The sequence below is a fragment of the Perognathus longimembris genome, chromosome 7 (assembly GCF_023159225.1).
Source record: "Perognathus longimembris pacificus isolate PPM17 chromosome 7, ASM2315922v1, whole genome shotgun sequence".
In the NCBI taxonomy this organism is placed as follows: Eukaryota; Metazoa; Chordata; class Mammalia; order Rodentia; family Heteromyidae; genus Perognathus; species Perognathus longimembris.
In genome coordinates this window covers 14428497-14451397 of record NC_063167.1, presented here as the reverse complement: position 1 = coordinate 14451397, position 22901 = coordinate 14428497, and the positions used below count along the sequence as shown (strand labels likewise).

General features: G+C 53.0%; 2 protein-coding genes across 5 annotated transcripts; both read left to right on the top strand.

Moving 5' to 3' along the window:
* The first annotated feature begins 1610 nt into the window (after positions 1-1610).
* Positions 1611-17972, top strand: Hmgcl (3-hydroxy-3-methylglutaryl-CoA lyase). 2 transcript variants are annotated; one of them, XM_048350501.1, is made up of 9 exons: positions 1611-1718; positions 7528-7611; positions 8776-8883; positions 9671-9766; positions 12440-12588; positions 13180-13243; positions 14451-14639; positions 15990-16115; positions 17326-17972. In XM_048350501.1, the coding sequence occupies exons 1-9, from the start codon at positions 1659-1661 to the stop codon at positions 17425-17427; spliced, it is 978 nt and encodes a 325-aa protein (XP_048206458.1). In that variant the 5' UTR covers positions 1611-1658; the 3' UTR covers positions 17428-17972. The 2 variants fall into 2 exon arrangements, with proteins under 2 accessions (XP_048206458.1, XP_048206459.1); XM_048350502.1 differs by lacking the exon at positions 1611-1718 and adding an exon at positions 2162-2363.
* Positions 17973-18662: 690 nt separating this feature from the next.
* On the top strand, positions 18663-22892 carry Gale (UDP-galactose-4-epimerase). 3 transcript variants are annotated; one of them, XM_048350499.1, is made up of 11 exons: positions 18663-18714; positions 20012-20137; positions 20246-20361; positions 20508-20621; positions 20816-20992; positions 21529-21642; positions 21725-21791; positions 21882-21967; positions 22071-22148; positions 22290-22404; positions 22498-22892. In XM_048350499.1, the coding sequence occupies exons 2-11, from the start codon at positions 20017-20019 to the stop codon at positions 22554-22556; spliced, it is 1047 nt and encodes a 348-aa protein (XP_048206456.1). In that variant the 5' UTR covers positions 18663-18714; positions 20012-20016; the 3' UTR covers positions 22557-22892. The 3 variants fall into 3 exon arrangements, with proteins under 3 accessions (XP_048206456.1, XP_048206455.1, XP_048206457.1); XM_048350498.1 differs by lacking the exon at positions 18663-18714 and adding an exon at positions 19057-19441; XM_048350500.1 differs by lacking the exon at positions 18663-18714 and adding an exon at positions 19713-19872.
* The last annotated feature ends 9 nt before the right edge of the window (positions 22893-22901 follow it).

Genomic DNA, 22901 nt, shown 5'->3' with positions numbered 1-22901 from the left:
CAAGGATAGCGCTCTACCACTTGAGCCCCTGCAAGCCACAGTGCCACTTCCAGTTTCCTGGTGGTTAGATAGAGATAAGAGTCTCATGGACTTTCTTGCCTGGGTTGGCTTTGAATGGTGATCCACAGATCTCAGCCTCCTGAGTAGCTAGGATTACAGGCATGAGCCACCAGCTCCCGGCACTTCAAGTTTTTTTGGTGGTTAATTGGAATATGGTTTCATAGATTTTGCTGCCCAAGCAAGCTTTGAACCTTGCTTAGTCCTCAGTCCTTAGCCTCCTGAGTAGGTAGAATTACAGACTGGTGCCTGGCTGCTTTGGTTATTTTTGAAGTAGCATCTCGATTTTTGCCCAGGCTGGCCTGTACCTTAATCTTCTACTTGTGTCTCTTCCTATAGCTGGGATGACAGACATTTGTCAACATGCTCATCTTTTTCTGTTGAGATGTTTTTCAAGCCTTTTTTTTTTCCTTTGACCTGGAACTGCTATCTTGCCCATCTCCACCTCTTGAGTATTTGGGATTACAGGAGTGAGCCACCATCATCTGGCCTCTCTCCTCTGTCTGTGTCTGTCTGTCTGTCTGTCTGTCTGTCTGTCTGTCTGTCTCTCTCTCTCTCTCTCTCTCTCTCTCTCTCTCTCTCTCTCTCTCTCTCTCTCTCTCTCTCTCTGCCAGTGCTTGGACTCAGGGCCTGTCCCTGGCTTCTTCTTCTTCTTTTTTTTTTTTTTTGCTCAAGGCTAGCACTCTACTTCTTGAGCCACAGTGCCACTTCTGGCTTTGTCTGTTTATGTGGTGCTGAGCAATCCAACCCAGGGCTTCCTGCATGCTTGGCCAGCACTTTACCACTAAGCCACATCCCCATCCCTATGGAAAGCTTTTTCATCTGGGTAGAGCTCACTCTTCAGGCCTCCCTCAAAGGATGCTCCCCTCTCTGGAATTCAATGCTCAATAATGTGTCTTCCCACACTTCCCAGACTAAACACTGGAAGCCAGAGATGTTGGCTTTTTGTCAGTCCATGCCCTTTGCCCCTCACTTTGCTTGTCACATGATGAGCACTCAGCTAATCTACTGAAACTGTTGGAATTGGGGACAGACAGGAAAAAAAAAAAAAGGCTGAGAATGTGGCTTAGGGGTAGAGTGTTTGCATAGCTTCATGAAGCCCTGGGTTCGATTCCTCGGCACCACATACACAGGAAAGGCTGGAAGTGGCACTGTGGCTCAAGTGGTAGAGTGCTAGCCTTGAGCAAAAAGAAGCTGAGACAGTGCTCAGGCCCTGAGTCCAAGCCCCAGGCCTGGCAAACAACAAGAAACCCAGAGAGGGCTGGGAATATGGCCTAGTGGCAAGAGTGCTTGCCTTGTATACATGAAGCCCTGGGTTTGATTCCCCAGCACCACATATACAGAAAATGGCCAGAAGTGGCGCTGTGGCTCAAGTGGCAGAGTGCTAGCCTTGAGCAAAAAGAAGCCAGGGACAGTGCTCAGGCCTTGAGTTCAAGCCCCAGGAGTGGCCACAAAAAAAAAAAAAAAGAAAGAAAGAAACCCAGAGAGGCAAGGAGCGGAGACAGGATTGGTGTCAACAGACTCCGCCCAGATGCGTGGCCACGCCCACTCCAGTCACGTGGTGCCCACAGCTGGGCGGCCGTGGGCGGTGCTAGACCAAGATGGCGAGCGTGCGGAAGGTGCTGCCGCGGCGAGTGGCGGGCTTGGCGTCCCTCCGGGCTGTAAGTGCCGAGGGCGGTCGCCCCTGGGGCACCGGGACCGTTCGGCTCCGGGGCTGGCTCGGCGGCAGCGCCGGCTGCGGCTCTCTGAGAGGCGGAGCCCGACAGCCCTTCCCGCGGGGGACGAGCGAGGCCCAGAAGTCTTGGACCCTTCTGGGCTGTGAGGAAACTGAGGCAGGCCGCGGTGATGCCACCCAGTCTCCGTGAACGCCAGCCTAGGTCCTTCCTGCCGGCCCGGGCTCTTGGCCCCAGACTCTCCCGGTGGTTGGCGAACCCCCTGTGCACCTTCCAGCTCCGGATCTGGAAGGAGGCCTCCCCCCACCCGCCCCCGGCCGCGTCCATTTCAGCCGCGGTTGATCTTAGGGACGCCTGGGGGCGCCGGGGGCTTGCCTGTGGTCCCCTTGCTATTGTATTTGGGACCTGTTCGTTCGTGGGCTCTTTGCCCCGCTTGCTCAGCGAGTGTAGGTGACAGCCAGCTGCTGAGGGGTGTAGCCAGTTGTGTTGGATGAGGTGCAGATCTGTGCTGGCCCAGTGGGTCAGCCGCTTTCTAGGCCGAAGGACATAGTTATTTACTCTCTCCGAACGCCAGTTGTCTCATCTATAAAGTGGATTACATTACCTCGGGGTTGTTTTGGAGATTGAGAACAAGTAGGTAAAAAGTGTTTGGAATTATTTTGGCTCTTAATTAGTGCTTTTTGTTGTTGTTTTGCTTTGTGTGGTTTTTTGTCTTTTATTTGTTCATTTGTTTTGGGTGGCTCTCAAAGCACTTTACCACTGAGTTTATAAAACTCAGCAGGGTTCGGCTGGGGGAAGAGATTAATAGTTGGAGAAATTACATTCCCCAAAATTAGTTCTCTTTCAGAAAACCACTTTAATATCTTCAGGCCACTCACCTCCACCAGTGTGGAAAATGAAGACCCTAACTTTGGTTTAAGAAGTTAAGAAAAATAAATGAGGGGCTGGGGATGTGACTTAGTGGTAGAGTGCTTGCCTAGCATGCATGAAGCCCTAGGTTTGATTCCTCAACACCACAGTACAGAAAAAGCCACAAGTGGTGCTGTGGCTCAAGTGATAGAATGCTAGCCTTAAGTGAAAGAAGCTCAGAGACAACACCCAGACCTGGAGTTCAAGCCCTAGGACTGGCAAAAAAAAAAAAAGAATATTAAATGAGATGGTAGATAAACCTCTGGATGGATGGGAGGGGATGGCATAATGAAAGTAGGTTTAGTGTCAGAACCAATCCAAGTCCCAGTCACTTTCCAGCTGTGTGCTGTGTGCTTTAGGGGTAATCTTTCTGAGGCCCAGTTTTCTGTCCTGGAGTTGAGATAAAGCGAGCCCCTGCTATAGTGTTTGAATTAGTTTTGTTGTTCTTTTTGGCCAGTCCTGGAGCTTGAACTCAGGGCCTAGGCACTGTCCCTGAGCTTCTTTTCCTCAAGGATAGCACTCTACCACTTGAGCCACAGCGCCACTTCCACCTTTTTCTGTTTATGTGGTATTGAGGAATTGAACCTAGGGCTTCATGCATGTTTGGCAAGCACTCTACCATTAAGCCACATTCCCAGCCCTTGTGTTAGTTCTGATGGAGATAAACTACCCAGTTCCTTAGCTCAGAACTTAATGTGGTTACAGAATGTCATCTCTGATGTTTTTGTTTTTTGTTTTTTAATTTAACCAAGAGAATAGGAGACCAGACCAAGGGCAGTGAACAGCTGCAGTGACATGAGCTTGTGCTCTAAAGCCACTCTGCCAGCTTGTAGTATTCTGAAACCCGTGAGCCATGGAACCTTGGGACACATTGTTTTTAGTGTCACTGAATATGGTTTCACAAAGCCTTGTGCTTGCTTGGGAAAACTTAATTTATTTTGGCTTCAGATTTCTTCCACCAAAGTGGAGATTATGGTAGTCCCTACCTAATAAGGTTATGAAGAGGATAATGTGGGTTAGTATTCAAGAGTGCCTGGATTATTGTGTTTTCAGGTCTTTTGTTGTTGTTGATCATTTGCACTGATCTTAGAGCTTGAACTCAGGCTGTGGGCACTGTCCCTGAGCCTCTTTTGCTCAAGGTGAGTGGTGTACCACTTGAACTACAGCTTTCCTTCCAGCTTTTTTGGTAGTTAATTGGACATAAGAGTATCATGGACTTCCCTGCCCCAGCTGGCTTTGAACTGCAATCTTCAAATCTCAGCTTCTTAAGTAGCTTATAGTAGATTATAGGCATGAGCCACCAGCGCCTGGCTCTTTGTTTTGTGCTGGCACTGGGGCTTGAACTCAGAGCCTGGGTGCTGTCCCTTAGCTTTTCTTAATCAAGGCTAGCACTCTACCACTTGAGCCACAGTTCCACTTCCAGCTTTTTAGGTGGTTAGTTGGTCCAGACTGGCTTTGAACTATGGTCCTCAGATCTGAGCCTCCTAAGTAGCTAGAATTATGGGCATGAGCCACTGGTGCCTAGCACAGTAAATTATTGTTATATGAAGTGCTGTTATGGAAAATGAAGTGAGTTTTAGTTTAACCTGTTTTAGAAACTTGGAAGCATGTTTTATGTCCTCTCAACAATTATGTAATTTATGGAGTCCTATTGTGGCTTAGGGCCCTGGAAATACAGCAGGGAACAAAGCAAAGTCCTCCCTCCCTGTGGCATGAGACTCAAGTGCCATGGAGTAAGTAATGTTAGTGTTCCGTACTGGACCAGCTACGGTGGGACATCCAGGCCTTCCAGCTTAGTGCCTGCCATGGGGAAGGAGAGGTGTTTACCTAGATTCCATGTGGTAAAGTGAAGTTTATTTGATAGTTGTTCAAAGGATGAAAGAGACAAAAGAAGCCATGTTACTTGGGGAGGAAGTGAGATTTGGAGCACACTTTACATAGAGGGGTTTTATTTTTGTGTTTCTTTGTTTTTGCCAGTCCTTGAGCTTGAACTCGGCCTGGGCACTGTTCCTGAGCTTCTTTTCCTCAAGGCTAGCACTCTACCACTTGAGCCACAGCGCCACTTCCGGCTTTTTCTGTTTATGTGGTACTGAGGAATGGAATCTAGGGCTTCATGCATGCTAGGCAGGCACTCCACCGCTAAGCCACATTCCCAGCCCTTTGTTTTTTTATTTTATTTATTTATTTATTTTGCCAGTCCTGGGCCTTGGACTCAGGGCCTGAGCACTGTCCCTGGCTTCTTTTTGCTCAAGGCTAGAACTCTGCCACTTGCGCCACAGCACCACATCTGGCCATTTTCTATATATGTGGTGCTGGGGAATTGAACCCAGGGCTTCATGTATACGAGGCAAGCACTCTTGCCACTAGGCCATATTCCCAGCCCTTTAAAGCCTTTTTTTAGGGATGCAGTCTCCTGCAGGCCCATTCTCCCTAGTACAGAGTCTTCCTAGGAACCCACTGCCGCCACAGCGCCAAGCTAACTGCTCTCCGTGATGGCTCTTCTCCTGGCCAGCTGTGCCCCCATGTATTATGGGATGTACGAGTCACTTTACTGAGTGCTACCATATACCAGGCACAGTGCTGGACAGTTGGAACAAAGACATGGAAACAAACAAGGCAGCAGAGTTTATAATCTCCTGGAGGAAAGGTGGCATAGGCAGTGTCCCCAGTGCTCTGAAGGAGATAAAAAACGGGAGGTGCGAAGGTGGACAGATTTGCAGTGGGTGAGAGTGGGATGCGAGGAGAGCGCAGCAGCCAAGGGTAGCCCAGCTTAGGGAAAGCAGGTGACGGGGGCTGGAGCAGAGCCATAGGGGCAAACTGTGAGAGGGGCTCTGTGAGAGCCACGTTGTACTGGGCCTGTGGCCGTGCTGTGCGTCGGGTTCCAGCTTAAGCAACAGGGCACGTGCCATGCCCTTTATACAGAGTAAAAGGTAAACAGTTCATGTCACATCAGGGAAAAAAAGCTGACTGGGTTTTTGTTTATTGGAGTTTTTTCTTTTGTTTTGTTTTTTTTTGTGGTACTGGGGGTACTTAGAGTCTTCTTGAGCCATGCCCTAGTATTTTCCATGCCTGTAATCCTAGCTACTCAGGAGGCTGAGATCTGAGGATCACAGTTCAAAGCCAGCCCAGGTAGGAAAGTCTGTGAGACTCTTATCTCCAATTAAATCACGGGAAAGCTGGAAGTGGGTCTGTGGCTCAAGTGGTAGAATGCTAGCCTTGAGCAAAACAGCTAAAGGACAGTACCCAGGCCCAAAGTTCAAGACCCACAACTGACAAGGAAAATAAAAAGAGTCCACACTAACTTTGGTTGGACTGGCCTCAAACCACAACATTCCTACCTCCCTAGTCCTATTTGCTGGAATTGTAGACATGTACTACCACACACAGCTTTGTTTTGTTTTATGTATGTACGTATGTATGCATGTATTTAAGTATTTGTATGCTTGTCTTGAGGCATGTGTGCTGTCTCTGAGCTTTTGTGCTCAAGGCTAGTGGTAGTGCTTTTACCACCTGAACCACGGGTCCACTTCTAGCTTTTTGGCAGCTAATTGGACATAAGAGTTACAGACTTTCCTGCTGGGACTACCTTTGAACCGTGATCCTCAGATCTCAACCACCTGAGTAGGTAGGAGTTTAGGCATGAGTCACTGGCACCCAGCTATTTCATTTTTTGGCTTCTTGTTTGTTTATTTTTGTTTCTTGTTTTTAGTTTGCCAGTCCTGTGGCATGAACTCGGCCTGAGCACTGTCCCTGGCTTCTTTTTGCTCAAGGCTAGCACTCTACCACTTGAGTCACAGCGCCACTTCTGGCTTTTTCTGTGTATGTGGTACTGAGGAATTGAACCTAGGGCTTCATGTATATGAGGCAAGCACTCTACCACTAGGCCACATTCCCAGCCCCAACTGTTTCATTTTTTGAGACAGGATCTTGCTGTGAAGTCATCTAGCCTCAAAGTTGCCACTCTTGCCTTGGTCTCTTTTTACAAGATAGGAAGGATGGAGTTAGATGGACTTTAGGATAAATTAGAGAGTTTGGAAAACTACTGAATTGGATGAGTAAATAGAGCCATGGCTAGGCAGCTGGAGGTGGGTCTGGGCTCTCAGGAGAGGACTATCCTGGGAGCTTGGGCCTCTTGTTCATTTCTGTTCCTGCCCCAAAGTACAATATGCTTTTTGGGTGTGTGTCTTATTTGGGGGGGAGGGTGGGTTTTGTTGTAGTTGTTTATGTTTGTTTTTGGTGTATATGCTAGTACTGGGACTTAGGAACTCTGGGCATCACAGTGAAGTGTAGCATTTTTACTCAGGGCTGGTGTTCTACCACTTGAGCCCCATCTCCACTTCTGGCTTTTTTCAGGTTAATTGGAGATAAAGAGTCCTAAGAAGCCAGTGCTGGTGGCTCATGCATGTAATCATAGCTACTCACAAGGCTGAACCCTGAACATTCTCAGATCTGAGGTTCAAAGTCAGGCTGGCAAAGAAATCTGTGAGACTTCAATTAATGGCCGAAAAGATGAAAGTGGAAGTACAACTCAAGTTATAGATCAAGAGACATGAGTGAAAAAGCAAAGAGAGAGCATGAGTCTCTTGAGTTCAAGGCCCAGTATTAGGGATCCTGGGGGCGGGGGTGGTTCAAGAACTTTTCTGCCTAGGCTGTCTTCAAACTCTGATCCTCGGATCTCAGCCTCCTGAGTAGCTAGGGGTATAGGCATGAGCCCCTGGCACCTGGCTTTCAATATGCTTTTGGTATTAATACTAGAGGAAATTGCCTGTGCATTCAATAATGAGAAATACCACTTGTCTCAGCATTAGCCAAGATGTACCCATCCTATGAGAGTGCTCTATGAGAAATGTAACCATGTCTCTCACTCTTCTTTCCTCTTAAACTAAAGGTCAGCACCTCATCTATGGGCACCTTTCCAAAGCAGGTGAAGATTGTGGAAGTTGGCCCCCGAGATGGTCTACAAAATGAAAAGGTAAAGATGGAAACCAACCAAAAGAGATGCTTCAAGCATCTGTACTATTCCCTATGGTAGGAAAAATGGGTCAAACAAATTATGGACTTTTGATGAAATGGAATATTATGAAGCTGTTAATATAAAAATATGTAACTGGGTGCTGGTGGCTCACACCTGTAATCCTATCTACTCAAGAGGTTGAGATCTGAGGATCATGGCTCAAAGCCAGCCTAGGCAGAAAAGTCCCCATGAGACTCTTATCTCCAATTAACCACCTAAAAACTGGAAGTGGTGCTGTTTGTTGCGCGCATATACACACACAAAGAGTGTGTTGTTCATTTAAGGTTGTAAAATAGTCTGTTTGTTGGGTGTGTGTGTGTGTGTGTGTGTGTGTGTGTGTGTGTGTGACCTTTAACAGGACTGACTTGAACTCAGGTCCTGGGCACTGTCCCTGAGTTTTTTGCGCTACTACTTGAGCCACAGATCCACTTCTGGCTTTTTTGGTGGTTAATTGGAGATAAGAGTCTTATGGGCTTTCCTGCCCTGGCTGGCTTCAAACTGCCATTTTCAGATCTCATCTTCCTGGGAGCTAGGATTACAGCCTTGAGTCACCTGCACCTAGCTTAACACTCATAATGGAAGACTTGGAGCAGGAAGGTGGGAGCGTCTACGTACTATGCATTGGTACAGTATGAGTTAAGCAGGATAACCTTGAGTGGGAACTCGGGACCCATAGAATCTGGTGAGCAACCCAATGACCAGAGAGGGATAAAAGCAGTAGGCTGAGCCTTGTGAGAATAAAGTCCTGTGCCAATTGAGAACAGGAAAGAGGAGGAGGATGTGATCCTTTGAGCAGCCTGCATGGGCAGAAATGACTCCCCACCCATTTATGCTGGGTCATAAATGAACAGACATTCAGCTCAGGAACAATGTGCATGGCAGGAAAATGTGCTTTCCCAGTACCTGTGAAACAAGTGAGAAGCTGCTTCCTCCACAAGACCTCTGTGTATGTGAAGACAGGCAAAGATTTCATGGCAATTCCTGTTCGCATTTGGAGGCTGAGACATGACACTGAAGGGCCTGCTATAGCTAAAGCTTTGAACTAACTAAAGGCAGCGTCTGCTGAGGCCATTTCCGTACCAGTGCTGCTGACCTATCTTATGCTGTCCCATCTTGCTGTAGAGTATTGTACCTACTGCTGTGAAGATCAGGCTGATCGACATGCTTTCTGAAGCGGGGCTCCCCGTCATAGAAGCCACCAGCTTTGTGTCTCCCAAATGGGTTCCTCAGGTGAGCCACAGCCTCCGGTGGGAGTTAGTCAGGAGCACGGGTTTCCAGGCCCCTGGCTCTGAGAGACCTTACACTGCTCTGTGGGCACTGAAGGACATGACTTGGGAGCTGGAGTGTGGATTCGTTCTGGGGCCTGCCCCAATCTACTGGTAGGTTCGTTAAGGTTGCTCCCACTTGCATGTTAGAGTTGGCTGCTCAGGTCTTCTCTGGCCAAATGACAAGACTCTGTCTATGGTATCCGTGTGTGTACAAGGACACAACCCATGACCCGAGTCACAGATAGGTGGGTTAGACAGACCCTGTTACAAAGTGCTAGAAATGCAAAGGGTGGGGCCCAGGGAGGTACAGCTTACATAAAGCTGACAGTGCTGGGCTGGGAATATGGCCTAGTGGTAGAGTGCTTGCCTGTATACATGAAGCCCTGGGTTCAATTCCTCAGCACCACATATATAGAAAATGGCCAGAAGTGGCGCTGTGGCTCAAGTGGCAGAGTGCTAGCCCTGAGCAAAAAGAAGCCAGAGACAGTGCTCAGGCCCTGAGTTCTAGGCCCAGGACTGGCCAAAAAAAAAAGCTGACCATATGGAGAAATGGGAGATGGCACCCAAACCCCTAGGCCTCCTGACCCTTCAGTACGGGAGCAGATAGCAAACGCCCTGGGCAGACTTAGCCCTAGAGAAGGCCTTTTCCAGGACCTACAGAACAGAGAGTTTGGTGAAAGATTTTTCTCTACCTGTGGTGCTCTCTGCCTGCTTTGGTGATTAGTTGACAATGACTCCTTTGGCTCTAGATGGCTGACCACACTGAAGTCTTGAAGGGCATTCAGAAGTTTCCTGGCATCAGCTACCCAGTCCTGACCCCAAACATGAAAGGCTTTGAGGCAGCGGTAAGAGGCTCACTTGGTGGGGTCCCTGTCCTAGGATGTCCCTCTTCAGTGATGGCGAGCACTTGTGGCCCTGCCACTTCTCTGTGATTACTCTGTGATCTTGACATGTTGCCTGACTTCTCAGAACCTAGTCTGCCTACGCATGAGTGCTAATGAGTTACCCACATGTGAGTACCTACCTTTGTGATGGTTTCAGAATGTGGAGTGCACATAGACACCTAGCCAGCGCCTGATGGGAGACCTGTTATTACTGTTTACTGTTTATTACTGCTTGGACTCAGGGCTTACACTCTCACTTGGCTCTTTCAGACAAGGCTGGAATACTACTACTGGAGCCACAGCTCCACTTCTGGCTTTTTGCAGATAAGAGTCTCAAGAACTTTTCTGGTTGGCTTTTTGAACCTCAGTTCTCAGATCTCAGCTTCCTGAGTAGCTAGTATTACAAGTGTGAGTCACCGGCACCTGACCTCTACTTGTTTGGGGAAGGGGGTGGGGTGGGGGTTGTTTTTTTGTCATGGAGCTTGAACTCAGGGCCTGGGCACTCTAAGCTTTTTTGCTAAAGGCTAGCATTCTACTACTTTGAGCTACAGCACCACTTCCGGTTTCCTGGTGGTTATTTGGAGATAAGCCTCAGGAACTTTCCTACCAGGGCTGGCTTTGAATCATGATCCTTAGATCTCAGTCTCCTGAGTGAGTTGCTAGGATTACAGCTGGTGGTGAGCCACCAGCACCCTGCTTCAGCCTGTACTTTAGAGAAAATAACCAAACCCTCCACACATTTCAGTAATACTTGGCTAGCATCTGTGAATTTCTTTGTTTTTTTTTTTGTTTTTTTTTTTTTGGCCAGTCCTGGGGCTTGGACTCAGGGCCTGAGCACTGTCCCTGGCTTCATCTTGCTCAAGGCTAGCACTCTGCCACTTGAGCCACAGCGCCACTTCTGGCCATTTTCTGTATATGTGGTGCTGGGGAATCGAACCTAGGGCCTCATGTATATGAGGCAAGCACTCTTGCCACTAGGCCATATCCCCAGCCCCTGTTTTTTTTGTTTTGTTTTGTTTTTGGCCAGTCCTGGGGCATAGACTCAGGGCCTGAGCACTGTCCCTGGCCTCTTCTTGCTCAAGGCTAGCACTCTGCCACTTGAGCCACAGCGCCACTTCTGGCCATTTTCTGTATATGTGGTGCTGGGGAATCGAACCCAGGGCCCCATGTATACGAGGCAAGCACTCTTGCCACTAGGCCATATCCCCAGCCCCATCTGTGAATTTCTTAAAGTTTAGATAACAGCATCTTCGGAGATACGGGTTCTTTATTTAGACAAAAAGCTTCTTTCAGGAGTGGCACCCAGCTGGGCTCAAGAGACTGAAATCTGAGGATCCCAGTTCTAAGCCAGCTTAGGCAGAAAAGTTTGTGAGACTCTTACCTCCAATAAACTACAAACAAACAACAAAAAAAAGAGCTGTAAGTGGAGCTGTGGCTCCAATGGTAGCCTTGAAGAAGCTCAGGGATAGTACCCAGGCCTTGAGTTCAAGAGACACACACACACACACACACACACACACACACACACACGAAACAAAAAAATCAGTGGTGATTTCCTTGGGGCCATCAGAGTTGTGTTTTGGGTATTTTTGTCCCTCCTGTGCTGGGGATGGACCAGGGTCTTGCACTTGCTGGGGAAGCTCTCTACCACTGACTACACCATCAGCCTTGGGTTGTTTTTTTTCTGGTTTTTTTTTTTTAATTGAGATACGATTTACCCTGTACATTTCTCAGAGCTGCTGTGGGAAAGTGTCATAGAAGGAATGACTTAAAACAACAGAACTTGGGGGCTGGGGATATAGCCTAGTGGCAAGGGTGCCTGCCTCGGATACACGAGGCCCTAGGTTCGATTCCTCAGCACCACATATACAGAAAACGGCCAGAAGCGGCGCTGTGGCTCAAGTGGCAGAGTGCTAGCCTTGAGCGGGAAGAAGCCAGGGACAGTGCTCAGGCCCTGAGTCCAAGGCCCGGGACTGGCCAAAAAAAAAAAAAAAAACAACAGAACTTGGTTTATTATTTCACATTCTGGCAGCTACAGTCAGAAATCCAGATGTTCTAAGGCCTCTGTAGAGCCTGCCCCCTTCCTCGCTCTAAGCTCTGGTGATGGCGGCCATCCTTGGTGCTTTGTTGCTTGTAGCAGCTTCACTCCAGTCTGCCTCCATCTTCACACGGCCTCATCTTCCGGGGCCCGATTTTGTCACACAGCTGTTATCTTCTAAGGCCCAGGGGCCCATCCTGAGCCAACATATGCCTTCCATGGCCCTGTTACCAAATAAGGCCACGGGGCTGGGAATACGGCCTAGCGGTAAAGTGCTCACCTTGTATCCATGAAGCCCTGGGTTCAGCTCCTCAGCACCACATATATAGAAAAAGCCAGAAGTGGTGCTGTGGCTCAAGTGGCAGAGTGCTAGCCTTGAGCAAAAAGAAGCCAGGGACAGTGCTCAGGCCCTGAGTTCAAGCCCCAGGACTGGCAAAAAAAACCCAAAACAAACCAAATAAGGCCACATTCAGAAGGACCGGGGTTAGGACCTCACCACATCTTTTTATAGGGGCACAATTCCCATACTGTACATTTCGCCAAGAGACAGCCAGTGTTCTTGAGGAAAGCTGATGTCTTTGCCTGGGTGTTGGCAGGTGGCTGCCGGAGCCAAGGAAGTAAGCATCTTCGGTGCTGTCTCGGAGCTCTTCACCAGGAAGAACGTCAACTGCTCCGTAGCCGAGAGCTTCCAGCGCTTTGACGGGATCATGAAGGCCGCTCAGGCCGCCAACATTCCCGTGCGCGGGTGAGTCAGCCCGGGGCTCTGCCTCAGCCATCCTTCCCACCTGGGTGGGTCAGCCCAAGCCCCGCACGTCAGCACCGCTTCCCAGGTAAGTGTGTCAGAAGCACTCTGAAGCCTTTCCCTCAATCCTAAATGGGGCCCTCTCCACAGATGGCCCCCTCTAGCTGCTCCTGTTGCTTTTTCCTGTAGTTCTTCATGGCGCTCACCTGATCTCAGCTGATTGCTCAATTGCCTCTTTATTGCCTAGTCCCAACTTGAAAGGGCACATGAGTCATCTTAGTAAGATACAGCGGAGTAAAGGAAGGAGTGACTCCTCTGGCCACCCACTAGAGCAGCTGATTGCTTGGCCCTCGGACCAGCCCTGTCCGGTTCTGACTGATACCCACTCCTGTTCTCATCCTTGGTCTTCTGCGCACTGGTCCAGCGAGGGAGCTCTCCAGGACTCTCCACTGCGTCTCCTATGCTAGGCCCCACCACCTGCCTTCCCGAGCTGGCCCTTTGCCCCGGCCCTGCGCCTCCTCGCTTCAGGTCAGGCAGCCACCCTGCCTCAGCCCTGCTGGGGGCATTGATGCCATCACTCCCATCTTCCCACAGGTACGTCTCCTGTACCCTTGGATGCCCTTATGAAGGGAAGATCTCCCCGGCTAAAGTGGCTGAGGTGTGTGTGGAGTGGGGTGCTTCGCCCATCCCTGCCTGCACAGGTGCCCTGGTCACTGACAGCATCTGTCACCCAGCCCCTTCATTAAGCCACTCCAGGCCTCACTTGATCTCTGCAGGCCCCTACCAGCCAGGCCACTGCCCAGCCTGTAAACCTCAACTCAGCAGCCGCCGGCCATCCCTGCTGGGTGAAGTGGTAGCCCGAGGGGGCCTGCCCAGGGGCTGCGTAGGCACATCCTTGGCAGCGGCTACAGTGCAGAGGAAGCAGTGAGCACATCAACACTGGAAAACTTGGAGTAGGGTTAAGTTTGAGCAGTCCAGGAGCTTATGTCACTTTGTCCTCAAAACTCCGCCTCAGATTCTCATTGCTCCATTTGACATGAGAGGAACCAGAACTTGCTGCCCAGGGTGGACCAGGCCTCACTTGTCCTTTCCTAGTATGTGGAACACCCAGATAGGAAGAAGGACCACTTACTGAGGGGCTTCGGGGCCTCATCGTACCCTCACACAGCTGCCATTTTTCACCCTAGCCCTCCCTGCAAGTGGCCATTGTCCCTCCAGAAGCAGAATTTAAACTCAGAGAAGTTACACCCCTTAGCCAAGCTCAAGAACTTTCACCTAGCATCACGTGACTCCGAGGCCTCTCCCTTCCCCGTACCTGCCCCTCCACCCTTGTCAGCCCTTACCCTGTTGCATGCAGGGAATAGGGATGTCACCATGTCACTCATCTAGCTGATTATTGGTGTCATCCTTGTCTCTTGTCTCACACAGCCTTGCCCTGTTTAACTTCCAGGTATGGGAGTCTCTCCTCGAGGAGAGGCTCCAGCTGTGCCGTGACCTAGGGCTTCTGGAAATACACAGTAGCATCCCAGACCCAGGATTTCATAGCAGCTGTTTTTCCAGGGATGAAACTACAGTACAGGAATTGGTTTTGCATCCCAGTAGCCTAGGCTGACGCTGAATGTATAAAGGGCTGAAGTCAGGGAGCAGAGGACTACCCCCATGACTAGGTGTGCATCCGAGTCACAATTTCCTGTGGGAAGGGTGAAACTAGCACACAGAGTTGGCAGAGCCTAGGACCCAATAGGAATTTAGCACCCCAGACATGGAACATCTGCCTGGCCCAAGAATCCCTGCTCCTCCCCCCCCCCCCCCCCCCCGCCTCACTGGTGGCTCTGGAGTCCTCTAAGCGCCTCTTGCTTCCCCAGGTTGCCAAGAAGCTGTACTCCATGGGCTGCTATGAGATCTCCCTAGGGGATACCATTGGTGTGGGCACCCCGGGGCTCATGAAAGATATGCTGTCTGCTGTCATGCACGAGGTGCCTGTGGCTGCCCTGGCTGTCCACTGCCATGACACCTATGGCCAAGCCCTGGCCAACACTTTGATGGCTCTGCAGGTAATCAAAGGCACGCACGCTGGCACATTCTCTCCCTCTCTTTCCCTCTCCCCCCAGAGGACATAGGTAGGGACATGGTTTTATGTGTTTGTTTCTTCTTACACGATAGGCAAATTAATTAATGAGAATGTTTAGCAAGCCAGGTGTGGTGATACACTCCTTTAATCAGCACTTTGGAAAGCTGAGGCAGGAGAATCACATAGTTGAAGCCAGCCCAGGCTACATAGTAAGACTCTTATCTCAAAAACAATTTGAAACAACTCTCTTTATCTTAAACAATGTAATAGATAAAGAGGAAGCAGGGAGGGAAGACAAGTGGGGATTGAGAAAGAGCGGTAAAGAGTGGAGGGGAAAGGTCTCGGAACGTAGTCCTAGACACGGAACGTAGTCCTAGACACGCAGTGTCGCCTTGCTAAGGAAATGGAAACAGTTTAGCACAATACTTAAACAAAAGGCAAGCTAGGGGCTAGGCTGTGGCCCTGATCCCATTACTACCACAACAAAAACAATTTAAAACAACAAAAACCCACAAGCAAACATGCTTCTAGGAGAAAGAGAAGCTGACTTTCCTATCTGCCTATAGCTCGGGGCGGGGGGCAGGCAGCCAGCTCACCTGATACAGCCCCTGGTCTGGGCTGCACCGCTGCGTGGGTAGAAGAGCCGCGTGGATTCCTCCTGACAAAAGACCTCTCTGAACCAGAGTCAGTGAGCCATTCTCCGCTGTAGAGTCTGCAGTGGCTCCATGAGCCTCCACAGTCCTGGGAGCGGAGCCTGGTGGAGCCAGCAGCGGAATACTCATTGGAACTCAGAATCTTGAGAAACCTGGAATTGCCTTTGTAGCTTAGGGTGGCTTTGATAATGCCCTGGACATGAACATCCAGAGCGGCGGTACTGACTGCCATCCAGGGCGTGGGCATTAGTAGTGAGCACTGCCAAGCTGCCAGGAAGTGGGATGGGGCCTTTGTGAGGGTGAAGGCCCAACTGTAGGAACAGCCACAAGCTTGTGCACAAGCACACACGTGTGTAGACATCAGTAAACAATCGGCATCTGAGGGTGGAGATCTCAACAGTGGGAAGGATTAGTTGGTGATCTAGAAGGGCTTCTCAGAAGAGGTGGCCTTTCAGCCAAGCCCTGAAGGGAGAGGAGTGAGCCGAAGGGGAATGGTGGAAAGGCACTGTGGCGAGGAGACGATGCAGGCAGTTCCAGGCACCGAGACAAGTGCTGTCTTGGTGGGTTTTTCACAGTTCAGAATCATAAGCCGAAGGGCAGATGACACGGAGGATTTCAGGCAGTAACTGATGGGAGGTTTCCAGGACTGCAGCCATGCATCACCATTGTTTTGATTCCAGATGGGAGTGAGTGTTGTGGACTCTTCTGTGGCGGGACTCGGAGGCTGCCCCTATGCACAGGGGGCATCGGGGAATTTGGCCACTGAGGACCTGGTCTACATGCTCTCGGGCTTGGGCATTCACACGGTAAGCCCGCCTCCACCTGGTAGTGACAGCTCGGAGCTGAGAGGGCTCCGCATGGAGAAGCCACAGGCACGTGTGGGGTGGAGGTGATGAGGAGGGGGGGGAGGCTGAGCCTCAGGTGGGGTTGAACCTGGCTGGCGTCTGGACACAAGAAGGCTGGGGTCTCAGAATGACATCCATAGTCATGTCTTGGAGGATGGAAAGAGTTCAGAATGGCACTGGGTTCCTAGACTTCTCCTGAGCTTTTGTTTGCTCTCTGTGAAATGTGGGCGGCAGTTAGCTCCTCCCATGCCTGCCGTGGGCTCTGTGAGAGCCTACAGGACCCCAGTGGCAGCATGGAAGTCACACGACATAGATGCTTTGAGAGTCTATGCAGCTGAGTCTAAACCCAGGCCCGATCTTTTTTTTTTTTAATTAATTAATTTATTTATTTTGGCCAGTCCTGGGCCTTGGACTCAGAGCCTGAGCACTGTCCCTGGCTTCTTCTTGCTCAAGGCTAGCACTCTGCCACTTGAGCCACAGCGCCACTTCTGGCTGTTTTCTGTATATGTGGTGCTGGGGAATTGAACCCAGGGCCTCATGTATACAAGCCCTCTTGCCACTAGGCCATCTCCCCAGCCCCCAGGCCCGATCTTTATACAAGCTGCTGACCGCAGACACATTATTTCCTGTCTCTAAGCCTGAGAAATGGGAACAATAATAGTAGCACTTATCTCATTAGGCTATGAGGATTGAGTAAGAAAATGTATAACTGAGGGTGTAAGGTGCCTAATTAGCATGTTTGAGTGGACTCCTAGCACTGAAGAAACAAAACCAGACAAAGTGTATAGAATACTTAGCACAGAGCTGAGCACACAGTGCACATCAGGAAAGAACAGCAGCTGTTGTGTTGCACAGAGCTGTCTAAGGGCTGAGTGGTTCATTGCTTGCCTAGCATGCACTCTGGGTGTGATCCACTCACAAGGGGTAAAAAGCAGGTTGTGAGCCAGGCTCTGGAAGTAGATACTGAGACTAAAGAGGTCCCTTCCCTGGCAGTATCTCCCCAAACTATACAAGGGATTGTCAGAATAACCCCAGAAGCGGAGACACCTCACAGGCAGCCACATCCCCCTGTCGGGAACAAAGGGTCTGTGTCCCAGTTGTCTGTCAGTCTTCTGTTTCCCCGGATGTTGAAGGCATGTTATGACTGACTGCATCCTCTTGTTTCTCCAAGGGTGTAAACCTCCAGAAGCTCCTGGAAGCTGGGGACTTTATCTGCCAAGCCCTGAACAGAAAAACCAGCTCCAAAGTGGCTCAGGCTACCTGTAAACTCTGAGCCCCTTTGTCTACTGCAGCCCCTTGGACTTTGTGGAAGTAGGACACACATGGGTGATTTCTGAATGAGGAAACGGAAATGATTATAAAATAAAAAGGAGTGGGTATTTCACCAGCAGCTCCGGGCAGCTCCGCACTGAGGTGTCTCCTGGCAGCAAGGGGGCCGGGGTGCTGCTTGGCCCGCAGGCCCTCCCTGCCAGACCTGAAGCGCAGTGGGGCCTCCATTCACCAGGCCCCGCACACAGAGCGGAGTGCCGAAGAGCCAGGGGAGCCTGGTTGGGGTGGTCATTGAGTCAGCTCCTGGGAGTCTGTCAGCTAGACAAGCTAACCTGCACACAGCCCCCCCTGACATGACCCAGACCACTGCTCACTTCTGGGGGCAAAGGGCATCGAGGTCTCCCTCAAGCTGGCAGAGGCCACTTGCTGAAAGGGGTGAGGGCTGGGCTTCTCTGGTGGGCATCTGCCAACCCCAGTATCTTGGGGAGTCTTCACACTGCTTGTGATTTTGAAAATAACTCATGTAATTAAAGATTTAGTTTTCCAGTATTTGTGGTGAGGATGTGTTTATGGTTGGAGCACTGCGCTGGGAGACGGGAATGAACACTTAAAGACGTGTTCGTAGTCCCTGGATTGCTTCCCTGGTGGCCCGCCTGAGCCCCTGGTCCAATAAATGGGAGTCAGGACTTCGGACTGGGATCTCTGCGGTGCGGCCGGCGCGGCCGGAGGAGCTGGGCTTAAGCCCAGGGACGGCTTGCGAGCTCCCCGGTCTCTCCGGTCCTCTGACCCCGCTGGCCCCGTGCCCACACCAGCCTAGGGGTGCTGGCCTCTGGCCCCGGCTCTGCTGGCCGCCCCGGAGGTGGGAGGGCGCCGGCGTCCCGGGCTGCTACGCTCAGGGTTTCTCAGGGCGGCCCCACGGGGCGGCGTGGGCTCGGAGTCCGGCACGCGGCCGTCCCTGCTGCCTCCGCCGCGCCTTCCTCCCCACCCCCAGCCCGCGCGGGGCCCCAGCTTCCTGCGTGCCGCGGCGTCGGGCGTTTCGGAGTGGGGACCGGGCTTCGCTGCGGGACCGCCCACTTCCGCCCTCCGTGGGAACGCGCCGCACGGCCGCCCGACCGCTACTCGGGCCTTTTGTCCCCACGGGGCTCCCGTAGCCCCACGACACGTGTCCTTGGGGGCGGGGCGGGGCGGGGCGGGTGGAACCGGGCTGGGCTGGCAGCCCTTAAAGGGGCCGCCGCGCGGGGCGCGGGAGGCGGCGCCGCAGGAGCCAGCGCAGGGCGCGCAACGCCGGCAGGTTCGGGCGGAGGGACGCCGGAAAGGAAGGGCAGAGCGGGAGGTCGGCGGGGAGCGGGGACTTCCAGGAGCGCCCGGCGCCCTCCGGGCCGCTTGGGCTCTCGCGTCGTGCTGTGGCGGCCCGTGTGCACTGGATTCATTCATTCCCGGCCCGACTCCCAGCTGTCCTCGGCGGTACCGCCCGGCACGCGATCCTCTGCATTGTACAGATTGGGGAAACTGAGGCGGCGGCAGCCGACCGAGGTCATCCCCGGGTCGGGATGGCGCGGGCCTTGCGCCAGCCTCGCTGCCTTCCAGGGCGGGCCGCGGCCGCTGCGGGGCTCGGCGGGGAGGCGTGGAGGGGGCGGGCCGCGAGCCTGGACGGCCGCTCCCGCCGGGCCCTCGCCTGCGGGGGCATGGCGGGCGAAGGACTTCGCCCCGCGGGTCCCGCACCCTTCGCCGTAGAGCCCCAGTAATAACACCCGGGAAGATAGCGCACAGGCGGGGTGCGAGCCGGGCACGCGGCGGGCGCCCAGTCCCGTGGACAGGACCTGGATGGGCACAGAAGGGGCTTACGGGGGCCAGGAGGAAGGCGGCCGCCGGCCTGGTCGCGGGAATGAAAGGCCGCAGTGTCCGGGGCTCCCGCCCCGCCCCCTCGGCGGGCAGTTAGTTCAGGGCGGGGATGCACACCTGGAAGTGGAGCCCGCGCCAGGGCCACGTCGACACTGGCCCACCCGGTGGCCCTCGAGGTTGGGCGGCATCCGTAGTTCCAAGCTAAGAGTGGGGCTGGGCTGGCCCTGGCATGGCAGCCCAGCCGCTGCCCTGGGGTGGGGCAGCTGGGCAGCTGGACGCCTCCTGTCTGGCTGAGGAGCTCGCCCTTGAGGTCCTATGCACAGTGCATTTCCTGCTTCCTCTAAGCTGACTCCTGAGGCACCGGGAAGGAGGGAGGGGGACGCTGGGAGCTGGAGGCATTAGTCTGGAAACCCGGAGCCAGTTGACACCTAGTGAGAGGCCTGAGCTGAAGGGACAGAACCTCTAACTAGAATGCTGGAGCCCCAATGCTGCTGCCATTTTCCCTTCTGCCCAGACTGTCCAGTCTCTAGACGTTGGTGCTGGAAGTATGGATCCTCACAGTCCATCTCTGGGTCAACTGGGACTTGAAAATATGGTACCCAGCTGGGTACAGTGGCTCACACCTGTAATCCTAGCTACTCAGGAGGCTGAGATAGTAGTCCCCAGGCCAACCTAGCCAGAAATGTTCACAAAACTCCATCCAGGGCCCTGTGTTTGGCCACAGCTGACACTGTGTCCTGGGCCAGGTGCAATGGCAGAGAAGGTTCTGGTCACAGGCGGGGCCGGTTACATCGGCAGCCACACCGTCCTGGAGCTGCTGGAGGCAGGCTACTCCCCTGTGGTCATCGACAACTTCCATAATGCCATCCGTGGTGAGCGTGGGGGTGGGCGCTGGGGCTGGAGGGTGTGGAGAAGGAAAGCCCTGCGATCTAGCTAGCACCCCATCTCTTGATCCTCACTGTCCTCTGCTGTCCTGCCAGGAGGGGGCGCCCTGCCTGAGAGCCTGCAGCGGGTACAGGAGCTGACTGGCCGCTCTGTAGAGTTTGAGGAGATGGACATCTTGGACCAGGCAGCCCTACAACGTCTCTTCAAAAAGGTGGGTTCTCAAGGGGTTCCTGGGGGGCCTTCTCCAGAAGGTGGGATCTGGCAGAGCTGGAAGGGAAGCAGGTGAGCAGGCAGGTCCTTTCATTGCCAAGGGCTAGGCCCTTCAAGCTGCCTCCAACCCCAGCTTTGCCCCCACAGCACAGCTTTAAAGCTGTCATCCACTTTGCTGGGCTCAAGGCTGTGGGCGAGTCAGTGCAGAAGCCTCTGGACTACTATAGAGTTAACCTGACAGGGACCATCCAGCTTCTGGAGGTAAGAGGCCTGGGCTGCATTGGCCAGCAGCGGATAAGCCCCAAGCTGCATCATCTTGGACACGTTTGTCCCTTCCTCCCAGCCTCAATGTCCCTGTTCGTAAGTGCCAATCACCTTATACCCTCCCAGCGATGGGGGCGGCAGGTGGAACCGACATGTGGCACAGACCACTCGCCTTCCCTTCCCCTGGCTAGATCATGAGAGCCCACGAAGTGAAGAACTTGGTGTTCAGCAGCTCAGCCACTGTGTATGGGAACCCCCAATACCTGCCCCTGGATGAGTCCCACCCAACCGGGGCTTGTACCAACCCCTACGGCAAGTCCAAGTTCTTCATCGAGGAAATGATCCAGGATCTGTGCCGAGCAGACAAGGTGAGAGCCCCTTGCCCCAGCCCTGACTTATGAGCTAGAAGATGGAAACCTGAGCACCCTCCACCCCAGAGAGGAAGCTGAGGCTTAGACACGGTACTGCTGAGCCAGGTGCGGTGCTTTACGCCTGTAACCCCTGCTACTTGGGAGGCAGAGATCGGATGAGTATGGTTCCCAGCCAGCTTGGACAAAAAAAGGTTTGGGGACTTAGAGCCCATTCTCCTGGGCAGTCATCATCCCAGCGACGCAAGGATGTATAAATAAGAAGCTTGCCAGCCTAGACGTAAAATGCAGCTCTGTCTTCAAAGTCACCAACCCCCAGACTGGCCCTGCGGTAAGAGTATCTACTTAGCAAGTACAAGGCCCTGAGTTCAACGCCCAGTGTCACAAAAAAAGAGTTGAAGTGCTGTGACTCGTCACAGCAGGGAGGGAGGCTTCCTTGCTCATTTCTAGAAACTGACAGAGGTGAGGCAGAGAACTGTGGACTCAGCTAGTACCCATTGCCTGCACCCCTGCTCCACTGTGCCTGCACCCCACAGACCTGGAATGCAGTGCTGCTGCGGTACTTCAACCCCACGGGTGCCCACGCCTCTGGCCGCATCGGCGAGGATCCCCAGGGTGTTCCCAACAACCTCATGCCCTATGTCTCCCAGGTAGGGGCAGCGAAGGGCTGGCGGGGTTGGTCCAGGGATAGAGCCGAGGACCTGGAAGGAAGCTGACCCGATCCTTGTCTAGGTGGCCATTGGGCGGCGGGAGGCCCTGAACGTCTTTGGTGATGATTATGCCACAGAGGACGGCACAGGTGAGCCCAGGACCAGGACGGTCCAGAAGGGGGGATGTCAGGAGAGACAGGTGGGACAAACTCCCCATCCCACCTCCTTGTGCTCGGCAGGGGTCCGGGACTACATTCATGTCGTGGATCTGGCCAAGGGCCACATTGCAGCCTTGAAGAAGCTGAAGGAACAGTGTGGCTGCCGGGTAGGGAGAGTAGAGCAGCCAGGGAGGGAGGGGCACGGAGGGAGGAGTGGGGAGTAGGGCCCGCACAGTCTAGCCCATCCATGACCCCTGTTCCCCGGGGCAGATCTACAACCTCGGCACAGGCACGGGCTACTCCGTGCTGCAGATGGTCCAAGCCATGGAGAAGGCCTCAGGAAAGAAGGTAGGCCCTGCCCAGCGCTTAGCAGTGAGGAGCCTGGGCCCTCCCCTCTGCCCACCCACTGAGCACCCAGCATACCCAGGACCCTGTGGCAGCCTAGCTCTTCCGTGGCAGGTGCTCAGTGAAACGTCTCCCTCCTCACAGATCCCTTACAAGGTGGTGGCACGGCGGGAAGGCGATGTGGCAGCCTGTTACGCTAACCCCAGCCTGGCCCATGAGGAGCTGGGCTGGACAGCAGTCTTGGGACTGGACAGGATGTGTGAGTGCTGACTGACCTGGGTCAGTGGGGGAACAAGGGTGTCTTATCTGGGCTGCCCTCAGGGCAAGCCCTGACCACCCACACCTGTCATAGGTGAAGATCTATGGCGCTGGCAGCAGCAGAACCCGTCAGGATTCGGGGCGCAGGCCTGAGGACCTTCCCCTACCATGGACCAGGAAAGGAAGAGAAAGAAGCAGCTGCCTGTTCTGCAGCCTCCCAGCCTCCTGCAGGACCACACCACCCTGAAGCTCTGGGGCCAAGCTGAGGCTATCCTACCTCAAACTGAAGCAGGGTCCATTTAGCCCTCCAGGCAAGAGGCCGCAGCTCCACTGACCAGGAGCTGGGGCAGCACCCCTTAGCTCCTACAGGGCCACCAGACTGGCAGAAGAGGCGGGGCTCCGGGACCACGCCCCTCCTCCCAGGCGCTGATGGTAGACAGCCACAGGGGGGCTTCCCAAAGTGTTTTAATAAACTTTTTCTTATGCTGAGCATTCTCC

Excerpts from the sequence above, each read along its gene's own strand:
- Hmgcl (XM_048350501.1), top strand. The coding sequence starts at position 1,659 with ATGGCGAGCGTGCGGAAGGTGCTGCCGCGGCGAGTGGCGGGCTTGGCG. Across the intron at positions 8,884-9,670 it reads CTCCCAAATGGGTTCCTCAG|ATGGCTGACCACACTGAAGT; the intron begins GTGAGCCACAGC and ends CTTTGGCTCTAG. Across the intron at positions 14,640-15,989 it reads ACACTTTGATGGCTCTGCAG|ATGGGAGTGAGTGTTGTGGA; the intron begins GTAATCAAAGGC and ends TTTTGATTCCAG.
- Gale (XM_048350498.1), top strand. The coding sequence starts at position 19,375 with ATGCACACCTGGAAGTGGAGCCCGCGCCAGGGCCACGTCGACACTGGC. Across the intron at positions 21,792-21,881 it reads TGCCACAGAGGACGGCACAG|GGGTCCGGGACTACATTCAT; the intron begins GTGAGCCCAGGA and ends TGTGCTCGGCAG. Across the intron at positions 22,149-22,289 it reads AGAAGGCCTCAGGAAAGAAG|ATCCCTTACAAGGTGGTGGC; the intron begins GTAGGCCCTGCC and ends CCCTCCTCACAG.